This window comes from Heterocephalus glaber, unplaced genomic scaffold (genome assembly GCF_053883595.1).
Source record: "Heterocephalus glaber isolate CG9 unplaced genomic scaffold, H.glaber_assembly_v1.0 deba00001564, whole genome shotgun sequence".
In the NCBI taxonomy this organism is placed as follows: domain Eukaryota; kingdom Metazoa; phylum Chordata; class Mammalia; order Rodentia; family Bathyergidae; genus Heterocephalus; species Heterocephalus glaber.
In genome coordinates, this window is record NW_028258351.1 from 14,446,810 (window position 1) to 14,458,959 (window position 12,150).

The 12,150-nt window shown below is 37.8% G+C and overlaps 1 protein-coding gene across 13 annotated transcripts in view; it reads left to right on the plus strand.

The window, feature by feature from the left end:
* Pafah1b1 (platelet activating factor acetylhydrolase 1b regulatory subunit 1) overlaps nt 1-12,150 on the plus strand; it is an 82,127-nt gene that overhangs the window by 42,350 nt on the left and 27,627 nt on the right. For 7 of the 13 annotated variants that reach the window (XM_087191620.1, XM_087191619.1, XM_021238294.2 and 4 more), the window contains one exon: nt 1,920-1,994. The exons of the other annotated variants lie outside the window; for them this stretch is intronic. In XM_087191620.1, the coding sequence (XP_087047746.1) occupies nt 1,920-1,994 (75 nt within the window). The remainder of the gene's footprint in view (nt 1-1,919; nt 1,995-12,150) is intronic. 13 annotated transcript variants of the gene reach the window in all.

Consider the following 12,150-nt stretch of genomic DNA (forward strand, 5'->3'; position numbering starts at 1 on the left):
TAGCATTCCATTTTTGTAGTGAACAATGTAGAGCAGAAAACTTAGTGTCATGTTGTAGAATTTTTAGAAAACTTTTCTGTAGTGGGCTGGGGATTTAGCCCAGTGGCATAGTGCCTGCCTGGCAAGCACAAGGTCCTGAGTTCAATCCCCAGTACAAAAACCAAAAAAACAAAAACAAAAATTTTTTTTCCTGTAGTTTTTGTAGTTTAGTGGTTGCACATGCCTGTAATCCCAGCACTGGGAGGCTGAGGCAGGAGGATTGCCAAGAGTTCAAGGCCAGTCTGTGCTACATAGTGAGACCCTCTCTCAAAAAAAGAAAAAAGCGAAACAAAAAATTAAACCAACAACTGAAAATATTTTCTGTAGTTTTAAAAAAACTAAATATTTCTATAATTTTAAGAAAATAAATAAGTTGCAAGAGTAATACATATAATATTTCTGTTTTATCAGTTTCCTACTGTTAATATTTTGTATCATTTACTTTGTCATGTGCATTCTGTAAGGCTGTGTATGTAGTGTGCACACACATTTATTTTTCTAAATTGAGAATGAGTTGTTTATAGCAAAGACCACCCCCCAGCCCCATGTACTTAAGTATTCAGTTCCTAATAAGAGTAGGACATTGTTCTATAGAACATAATGTGGTTAGCAATTTCAGTATTAATGTTGACACCTGCTTTTATTTACTCTGCTTCTCATTTTCCACTTTTGTCAACCCATAATGTCCTTTGTAGCATTTTTCCCCCTCTGTAGTGCACAATCTAGTCTTGGATCAAGTGTTACTTTTAGTTGTCATTTCATCTCTGTCTCTGTCTTTCTCTCTCACCTTTTCTCTCTCTTCTTTATATTTCTGTTTAATTTGGAATACTGGGAATTGAACCAGGGCCTTCACACTGAGCTACATCCCTAGCCCTTTTTTTTTAATGTTTTGAGACAGAGTCTTGATATGTTGCTAAATTGCCGTGGTACTTGTGATCTCCTTCCTTAGCCTCCCAGAATGCTGGGATTACAAACTTGAGCCACTGTGTCTTCTTAATTTTGTGTTTCTTAGTCTCATTTAACCTGGAACATTTCCCCAGCTTTTTTTTTTTTCTTTTGAGACAGGGTCTTGCTATGTAGTTCAGGCTTGCCTCAAACTCAATATATACCCCTGGCTGGCCTCGAACTCATGGTGATCCTCCTGCACCAGCCTCCCAAGTGCTGGGATCACAGGCATGGACCACCATGCCCAGCTGGCTTTCTTTGTTTTTTTAATGATGTTGTTGTTGTTGTTTTTAATAGAATGTTTCTCATTTTGTATTTGTCCATTATTTCCTCAAGGGTAGATTCATATTTTATGTAAATGGGGAATATATCTTAAGATCATGCAAACTTTTTTTTTTCCATCAATAGTCCCCCAAAGTTTACCATCCATTGACAATTCTTTCTTGAACCATTCTCTCCGGCAGTGATTGTGAAATGATGATCTTCTAACACCGTCACTCATTCCACATTTATCAATTAGTACTTATGATTTTACTATAACCAAGGAAACCTCCCTCTCCTTTTATTTAAATAGAAGCCTTTTCATTGTAGATATGAACTCATAAGTTCTTTTTTTTTGAGACAGGGTCTCAGTGTGTAGTATAGTTCAGGCTGGCCTCAACTCGCAGTAATCCTCCTGCCTCAGCCTCCCGAGTGCTGGGACTGTATGCCCAGCTCATAAGTTCTTGCATATTCAGTTTTTCATTCATTGCTATTGTTAACTATTTTCATGCTTAGATTGTCCCAGATTTGGCCTACGTGGTACCCCCACATGGTGTCCAACAGGAGTTAGCTCTCCTGTATACCTCCATCAGTTTGGAGGAGAACTTTCTAATTTTCTAGTATAACAAGATATATTCCAAACTTATTGTATCCCTATCTTGCCTTAACTCTAGAATCAGCTATTTCTCTGACAAACCTTGGTTCCTCATAGAGGGGAATGGTATTAGAGACCAAGATATAGGCATGAGGTATGTATAAGTATTGTTATTGGGATGTCTTTGCTTATAGGCCCTTTATGTAGACAAATGGGAAATGTATGTATTTAACATGTGTATAGATCCCCTGGTACAGACATATGCTGTACTGAAGTTTTCTCAGTGGTTCCCACTATAATTCTTTCTTTGTGGGGGCTATCTCATGCACTGTTGGTTGCTTAACAGTGTACTTGGCTTCTACCTACTAATTGCAACAACAGAAATGTCTCCAGATATTGCCAGTATCCCTAGTTGAAAACCACTGATAAATTCACATACAAAAACATTTTAGAAATCAGACTGTAGTGATACCTCTAATTCCATCTTATCCCCACAAGATTTTCTTGTTTCTCTTGTCTTTGCTTCCATAAATGAGAATCCAGATTCGTGTATCATACAACACTATGTTTGGCTCATTTCTAGTTCTAGTAATATGTCCAGTTTCAGGATTGTTTGCCTTGTAGTATAAAAACTAAACTGGAAAGAATTCAGGATTTGTATGCAGTTTTACCCCCATCTAATCTACCCTGCCTAAGACTGAGGGTATAATGTCTTCTGAATATTTTCTACCATGTTATTTCTCTCTCTTGTAGGAACAGTCTTCATTATTTATAAAATAAGACTTTAATACATGAGAGTCTTACGTATATCTTGCCTTTGTTAAATAAAAGATAGTATACTAAATGTGCTCTTTTATACTTGTTCTTTTTCACTTAATAATATTTCCTAGAACTATTCCATATCAATTCATCAATAACACCCTCCCCCTCCCCCCTTGCAGAATGGGGGATTGAACCCAGGATCTTCACATTGAGCTGTATCTCTAGCTCATGTTTACTTTTTTTAAATTTTGGGACAGGGTCTTGCTAAATTGCTGGAATTGGCTTTGAACTTGCTTTTTTGTTTTGTTTTGCTTTTTCGTATTGGGGATTGAACTCAGGACCTCACACTTGCCAGGCAAGTGCTTTGAACTTGGGATATTCCTACTGAGTTCTGTTCTGTTCTCTCTCTTTTCTTTTTTTTCTCTTCTTCTTCCCCTCTCTCCCCCCTTCCTCTCCCCCCCCTTCCCCCTCTTCCTGTAACACCTCTAGCCTAGTGTGGTGATGCACACTTGTTATCATTCTGGGAGGCTGAGGCAAGAGGATCACAAATTGGAATCTAGCTTGGGCAACTTAGTCACTTATTAAGAACCTGTCTCAACAATTAAAAAGGGCTGGGAATGTAGTTGAATGTGAAGGTCCTGAGTTCATTCCCCAATACAAAAAACCAAACAAGCAAAAAAAAAAAAAACTCTGTACACCGCATATAATATTCCATTGTGTATATCCATGGTTTTGTGTGTGTGTGTGTGTGTGTGTGTGTGTGTGTGTGTGTCGTGTGTGTGTTCGTGTGTCCCCGGTACCGGGGATGAAACTCAGAACCTTGCGCTTGCAAGGCAGTTGCGGTGCCACTGAGCTAAATTCCCGGCCCTCCATGGTTTTTTATACTAACCTCCTGTGGGACATCTATGCAGTTTCCAATATTTTGTAGTTACAAGCAATATTGTAATATCCATTTGTATTACTGGAACTCACAATCTATTTTGTTTGTTTGGCAAGTTCTTTTGAGACAGGGTCTCCTTATGTAGTTCAAGCTGGCTGTGAACTCACTTTGTAGCCCAGGTTGGCCTTGAACTTGCAGTGATCCTCCTGCCTCAGCCTATGGAGTGCTGGGATTATAGGAATGTGCCACTGATAAAAGTGATTAGAAGGGCCAGGTTTTAGCTCAGTGGTTCTGCCGCCTGCCTCACAAGCACAAGGTCCCGAGTTCGATCCCCAGTACTGTAAAATGTGTTAAGGCTGCAAAGAAGATCTCAAATTCCCAAAACCAGAAAGTACGTAAGCCTTGTTTGCTAACCATAATGCTTTGCATTGAATGTATCTTTAGTTGTACTGTTGTGGCTGCCTTTATGTCTTAAATCCATTAAAGAAATATACCTTTCATGATCTTTTTTTTTTTTTTTGGTACTGGGGATCGAACTCAGGACCTTACACTTGTGAGGCAAGCGGCGGAACCACTGAGCTAAATCCCCGGCCCAATGATCATTTTAACTTTGTGGAAGAGCTAGAAGTTGCACAATGCCAGATCAAGTGAATAAGGTGGAATGTTTCTATGAGTCATTGGATGGCATGTGGTAGCAGTATTCACTGTGGCTTTGGTCATGCCTTATAAACACAAAGGGAGGGTATGTTGAGGGGAATTAATGGCAGTGTGTCTTTCACTGTAATTTTTTAAATGTCAACATTCAGTGTATATTTTGATCACCCTTTTAGGTATGTTATGTAGAGAAAACTGTCTTCCTTCATTATTTCCTTTAGAGTGAAGCTTTGGAAGACCTTCACTAATCATAATTACTTAAATATTTTTTATTTTCTTAAGGCATTACTTTTTTTTTTAAAACAGTGACAAAATTTATTTGAGAGGGCTGGGGATTTAGCTCAGTGGTTCCAGTGCCTGCCTCGCAAGCGCAAGGTCCCGAGTTTGATACTTGGTAGAAAAAAAAAAGAATTATTTGAGAAAATAAAAGTGAAGAGTGGGGGAGAAACTGGCTCTGCAGAGCAAGCTTGGGCTGAGTAAAGAGAAAAGGAGGGTAAAAGCAAAAATAAAAGTACATGCTGTGTCTGGGAAGTGCAATGTGGAGTATTGCAGAGTTACTATAACCCATTTGTTTTTAAAATAATGTCTAAGCCATCTGGAATTGATGTTTGTGAATTATATAAGGAAGAAATCCAACTATTTTCCCCTGAGTCATTATCCACGTGTTCAGATATTTACAGAATGGTCCTTTCTTTATTGATTTCAAAATACCTTCTTTTTTTTTCCCCGATTGTTTATTGGTACATTTTCGGTATAAAATACAGTTACATTCATCATTGGGATCTTGTACCATTACATGAGTATCTTGGGTTTTTTTTTTTCCCCTTCCTTTACCCTCCCTTCACCCCTTCCACCCTTCCCTATTTATAAAGACTTTGTTTCCATTTTTTCCTTTTCTCATACTTTTTCTTTTTCAAAGTACCTTCTTATATAAAGCCTTGGATTGGGGTATGGATTTGTGCTTTCAGAAGCCAGAATAACACTTTTAAAAAATTATTATCATAGCTTTATAATAAACTCCAGTATTGGGTAATAAGTTTGCCTAATTTTTTGTTTCAAAAACATTGTTTCAAAAAAAATTTGGGTTCTTCTGGATAAAGAAGAATATAGTAGTTTTACCTAAAAGTTTTAAATACCTTAGTCATTTTGATTTGAGAATGGGATTCTCCAATTTTTCCTATTACTACCATTTTGCATTAGTGTGGTGCATTTGTTATAATTGATAAACCAGTATTGACACATTATTATTAACTAGGACTAGGGATGTAGCTCAGTAATAGTGTTTGCTCATTATTAGCAAGCAAAAGACCCTGGGTTCAATCCATAGGCCTGCCAAGAGGTAGGGAGAGGGTGGAGAGAGGATACATTATTTTTAACTTAAATCCATAGTTTATTTTAGGGTTCACTCTTTGTGTTGTATGTTCTGTAGGTTTTGACAAGTGCTTAATGCTACATATCCACACTTACAGAATCATACAGAATATACTGCCTTGAAGATCTCTTTGTTCCTACTACTCACCCCTCTCTCTTCAAATCCTAAACAACCACTGATATTTTTACTATCTTCAATAGTTACTGCTTTTTCCAGAAAGTTTGAGTTGTATTTGAAGTTCTTCCATGTTATTTCATAAGTGTAATACATTTTTACACTGATTTTTTTTTCTTTCAAAAGAACCCCAATGTCATTTTTTTAGTTGATTTTGTCCTGTCCATGTATTTGAATATTGTATAAACTCAGCATTGATTAGAAAGTGCTCCTGCCCTGGTCTTTGCAAAAGAAAGTGAAGATCTGTACCTCCCTACACACTAAATGGTACATATGCTACAAAAGCACATGTGCATGGAGTTCAGTTAGGTGCTAGACAAATAGGTTTAGTGCTTACTTAAGATATGGTCACTTGTCTGACTTTGGGGCCTCTAATAAGGAATGAGAGTAGTGTTTAGATCTTATTAATGACTCAGCTTTCAAACAGTTATTTTCCACTCTACTTTAAACCTTTTGGTTTAGCTTAATTGAGGAATACTCTGAGGCTGTAAGTTGAGCTGTTCAAATCCAGTTACTGTTTACATTCACTCCTTACCTGTGTGAATTAAAGTTCTGTTAATGCTGAACATACTTCTTTTGTCTGGTTTAGGTATTGAAGTTCTGTTATGTGTGTGTATATGTGTGTCTGTAATCTGTATCTGTGTTTGTTTTCTGGTACTTGGAATTGAACACAGGGCCTTCGTACTGAGCTACATCCCCAGCCCTTTTTTTTATTTTTTGAAACAGTGTCTTACCAAGTTACCCGGGCTGGGATCAAACTTGTGATACTCCTGCCTCAGCCTCCCAAGCCACTGAGATGATAGGTGTGTGCCACCATGCCTGACATTCACTTTTATTCTGTAGGGCTTGACTTGCCATACAAGTCTGTTTAGTTGCTGTCTCATTTAATAGATACTTATAACTCGGGTCCCTGCACTTGCAAGGCAGGCAGCGGAACCACTGAGCTAAATCCCCGGCCCTTAATAGATACTTATGATATCTAGGTCTTTGAGAAGTATTAGTTTCTTCCAGGTGTGATGGCACACACCTGTAGTCCTAGCGCTGGGAGGCTGAGACAGGAGAATTGCTGTGAGTTTGAGGCCAGCCTAAACTATATAGTGAGACACAGTCTCAAAAAAAAAAAAAAAAAAGTTACCAGGCCGGGCATTTAGCTCGGTGGTTCTGCCACCTGCCTCGAAAGCAGCACAAGGTCCTGAGTTTGATCTCTGGTACCCCCCCCAAAAAAAAGTTACCTTAAATTGATTTTTCTTCTTGAATATCCTTTATAGCCCATTAATCATATCTTTTCAGCCATTTCTCTTACTTTTTTTCGCCCTCTTTTGGGGAACTGCTGGGGATAAAACCCTGGACTCTTGCTTGCTAAGCAAGCATTCTCCTGTTGAAATACATGCCCAGGCTGACCTCAAATTCTCAATTCAACTGCTTCAGCCTCCCAAGTAGCTTGAGATTACAGGCATTTGCCGCCATGCCTGGCTTCTCTCATTATCTTAATGCTACTTCAGTCTTCAATAGAAATGTTTCTAGTGCATACTAGATTTGTAAAACAGACAGCAAATGAACATGTACTTCATTTGTGAATCTGAACTGAAAGTATGAAATTCTGGTTATTTAAAAAATATTTCACTGGGTATGGTGGCTCATGCCTATAATCCCAGAACTGGGGAGACAGAGACAGGAAGATTACTGTGAATTCGAAGTCAGCTTGATTACATAGGGAGACCCTATCTCAAAAACAAAAACAAGCTGGGAATTTAGCTCAGTGGTTCAGCCGCCCGCCTGCCTCGCAAGCACAAGGACCAGAGTTTGATCCCTGGAACCAGAAATACAAAAATAAACAAATTTCAGCATTTGTTGATAAAAGAGTGAAATACAGGTATCTTTAAAGATCAGGATGTAAGAATATATAATAATGTGTTTTTTTATTCATTTATTTGACTGTGGGTTTTTTAATCCAAGATGGCATACTTGTTTAATTTTTCTTTTTGTAAGTTGGAGGTCTGGGTTGTGGGTTCTGTATCAGGATTTTGCCTGGGTCTTGGATCTCTTCTGAAGAGGAATGGTGACTGACAAGCTAGTATACCTAGTATGTTCTTTTGCTTAGTGCTATAGGTGAAAATTCACTTACCTTGATTTACCTAAATTTCATTCTCCCTTACTTTGTCATTGCCATGGATAAGGTCTTGTTTTAACCTCTTGCTGAATTTCAGCTTTTCCCAGGACTGGTAGTACTTGAATTCTGAATTGTGTTTTGTTTTGTTTTTTGTTGAAATGGAGTCTAGCTATGTAGTTTAGGCTGGCCTAGAACTCACTGTGTAGCTCAGGCTGGCCTCAAACTTGTGGTGATCCTCCTTTCTCAGCCTCCTGAGTGCTGGGATCACAGAGGTGTGCCACCATGCCTGGCCTCTGAACTATTTTTTGAAATAGATAATGTATTTTAAAATGTGATGGTAAAGGTTGATAATCTTAACCCTTTTTGTCAGATTGATAATTATAGGATCCATATGGCTAGGAACTCATCACATTTATGCTATCCTTTTGCCAAAAACTGAGTGGACAATTGTAGTATATTTAAGAAGTCACATTACCTTTGTAGGACTTGGTTGATGTCCCGTGGCAATAGCTTATAGAATAGAACGATCCGTTATATTTCTTTGCCCTTGAACTGTATTCATGTATCTCAGGCTGTGTACTTCTTGTTTGTTTAAGATAGTGTAGCCTGCAGTGATATGAAGAATATCTTTTGGAGGAGGGCACTACCTGTGGCTCCAGTTGTCCTATTTGTGAACCTGCTTGTTTGATCCTACCTGGTCTTCTGTATTACCTTCACTATCCCCTCAGATCTGCAGACATCTTAGATTCACTGGAGCACTACAAGGCACCCTTTTAGAATAGCACACATTATCTCCATTGGTGTCCTAATCTCTAAACTTGTAAAGCAATCTTCTCTGTGTATCTCTTTGAGTGGGTCTGCTAAGAAAATGTCCGTTTGGTACCTTTTGATTTATTCTTGTTTCTCCTTATAGAAACAATAAAATATGTTTATAGAATTCCCAGAATTTTTTTTAACTTTAAGATGCTAGAGTACTGTACACTGTTTTAGAAACACTGTTATTGTCATTTTAGTTTTAAAACAGCCAGGTTGGGGCCGAGGATTTTTAGCTCAGTGGTTTTGCGGCCTGCTGTGCAAGTGCAAGGATCCAAGTTCGATCCCTGGTACCAAAAAACCCCACAAAACAGCCAGGTTGATTCCCAGCTCTACCACGTAGTAGCCAAAAGTTAGTTAATCTCAGTGTTTATTTACTTATGAAAACACCTGTCACCTCAGTCTCTTCTAACACATACTGTATGATTTCTCCACTCCAAATTAAATTTGTAAGAAATGCTGGGAACCTTGAAGTATTCTGCTTTTCTTGTTGGTGTTATCTATCTGATCTTTTCAGAGTTGTTGTTATTTGATTAGTAGTTTATAGTATTCAGAATAACTTTTAAAATCTTACAGATAGATTTAAAAAAAATCAAACATTATACTGGTATAATGTTGTGACTAATACTACTGTTGCAAAAATTACCTTGTAAAAGAACAATGAAGAGTGTAAAAGTCAGCTAAAGTGCTTAGAATTGAATCCTGAAATTTTCATAAACTTGGAATAGTTTAGAAAAGTATATATATGTGTGTGTGTGTGTGTGTGTGTGTGTGTGTGTGTGTATGTATTTTTTTTTTTTTATACCGGGAATCAAAACAATCAAACTCAGGACCTTGTGCTTGCCGGGCAGGCGAGGTGCTGCTGAGCTACATCCCCAGCCCATGTTATAATATTAAAGGATAGCAGTAAAAATCTTTGCCATTGTGGTACTATTTCATATTTAAGCCTTGGCTTTGTCTAGACTAGAATCTGTTACTCAAGTATAAAAGTACTTCTCTCTCTCTCTTTTTTTAAAAAATCATTTTCTCTATATAGGATTTCTGGTTTGAGTCTACTCAGAATCATCTGTTATACTTACATGCAAATTTCTTTTTAATCCTAGTCTTCCTCTCCTAAAGTTTAGTAAATTGATTTAACTGTGGGGTTTTTTTGTTTTTTGTTTTTTGAGACAGGTTCTCACTGGGGTGATCCTCCTGCTTCAACCTTCCTAGTACTGGGATTGCAGGCGTGCACCACCACACCTGGCTAATAGGTTGATTTAAATTATGTGAAGAAGTTTGATAGATTACTATAAACTTGTACTTTGATGTCTGCTTGCTTAATGATTTAGTTTACTTTTTTTTGGTACCAGGGATCGAACTCGGGACCTTGCGGTTGCGAGGCAGGCCGTGAAACCCCTGGCCCTATTTTACTTATTTTAAAAGAGTTAAGTGTCTCATCCGTAATTAATAAAACTGATGAAAGTCTACTTGAGGTCAACAACTGAAATTAGTAACAAATCCTGGAAGAAGCCTTAAGGCCTTTAGAATTAGTAGAATCTTAAGGCTGGGGATTTAGCTCAGTGGTTCCACCACCTACCTCACAAGCTCAAGGTCCCAAGTTTGATCCCCAGTACAAAAAAAACCCACAAAAACTAGTAGAATCTTCAGTCTTACTCTTTTCTTACTTTTGGTAATGTTGGTACACCTTGCCAGAATTAAGAGATTTCACATTGACTGGATCATATACTTGGCTTAGATACTGAGAAATGACACAGCGGAGGTTTGTCATTGTGTTACAAACTTTCTAACCATTTTAAGCTTTATTAGATACTCTCTTGAAACTTTACTACTCTGCCCAAATGCCAGTATTTTACATTTGAAACCTTACTGTGTTTAATACATTATTATATTGAGGAATTATGAGGCTGCTTTAAGTTCTGAAGGTGGAGTTGGCTATAGTCAGCAGGGACCTCTTAGTAGCTAGACTGCTTGCATACTTTCTAAACCCTGCTTGACTTCTCTCACATCTTTGTAATTGTTGCCCATTTGCATTTTTTGGGAAACTTTTAATTGGCTTGCTGACATCTCTTAATTCTGACTTTATTTATTTATTTAATTAATTTTTTGGGTACTGGGAATCGAATTTAGGACCTTGAGCTTGCCAGGCAAGCAGCAGCACCATTGAGCTAAATCCCTGTCCCTGACTTAACCTTATTAAGCTCCTTGATATACTCACAGCTTCGTAAATATTGATAGTCTGTTATGTTTCTGTTCTTTACATTGTCTCATTTTTTCTTTCCATTGTACATCTTCCTACATGTCTTTGATTACTTAATGTGTTTTGAATCTTTACTACCTATTTGTTAATTTTCCCAGATTCTTTCTTTACCTTAGATCTCTTGGGGTTTTTTTTCTTTGGTACTGGGGATCGAACTCAGGACCTTGCTCTTGTGAGGCAGGTGCTGGAACCACTGAGCTAAAATCCCCGGCCCAAATATATCATGTCTTAAATGTTTTATAGGTGCTTCAAAAGATTTTAAACTGAATTCATTATATTCTTAACAGAATTTGCCCTTCCTCTTCCTCTGTTTTTCCTAGCCAGGTAAATGTAACCACTGTCCACCAGAAACATGCGAATTACTTTCCCTCACCTACTCTGTTACTCAAACAGTAAAGCCATTGGTTTAAAAGCCTGAATTTTTTTTTTTTTTTTTTTTTGGTATTGGGGATCGAACTTGTGTCTCTGTGCTTGTGGGGCAGGCGGCGGAACCACTGAGCTAAATCCCCAGCCCTAAGCATGAATTTTTTGAGTCATATTTGTTTTACAGATTTGTGTGGTAGGATGGTGCTTTCTAATCCTAGCTATTTGGGAGGCTGAAGTGGGAGGATCCCAAGTTTGAGGCCAGCCTGGGCAACTTAGCAAGGCTTTGTCTCAAAATAAAATGAAAAAAGACTGGGATATAGCTCAGTGGTAGAGCCTTGCTTAACATGAGCCTTGTATTGTATCATCACCCTGCCTCGAAAAAAGAAATGTGTAGGGCATTTATTTATTTAGGTACTAGGGATCGAACTCAGGACCTTGCACTTGCCAGGCAGGTGTGGCACCACTGAGCTAAATCCCTGGCCCTAGGGCTTTTAAAAGAGCAATATAAAAATATAAATCTTTTTTAAAAACTTTCATGAAGAGTAATATATGTGGATATATAAAAATGGAATAACTGGTTCAAGGAGGGAGTGTGGAGTTGCACCACTCCTAGTTTAGCTAGTTTCTTCCCCATTCACACAAAGTGTTAATTGGAATTATTACCATAGATAATTTTAATACTTGCTAATTTTGTGTCCTCAGAAAAACCAGTCTGCCAGTATATGACATTGGGGTAAATACACTCTGTTACCTAATATAATGGGATGGTTGTTTTAGAATCAAGAGACAATATTGTTTAAGTTGTATTTAACATTTGATAGAAATCATAAAATGTAAAAGCACAACTATTTTGAGGTACTGCCTTATGTACCTTATGGAGTTATCTACATCTCTAATCATGTTTGCTGCTCATCTTTAC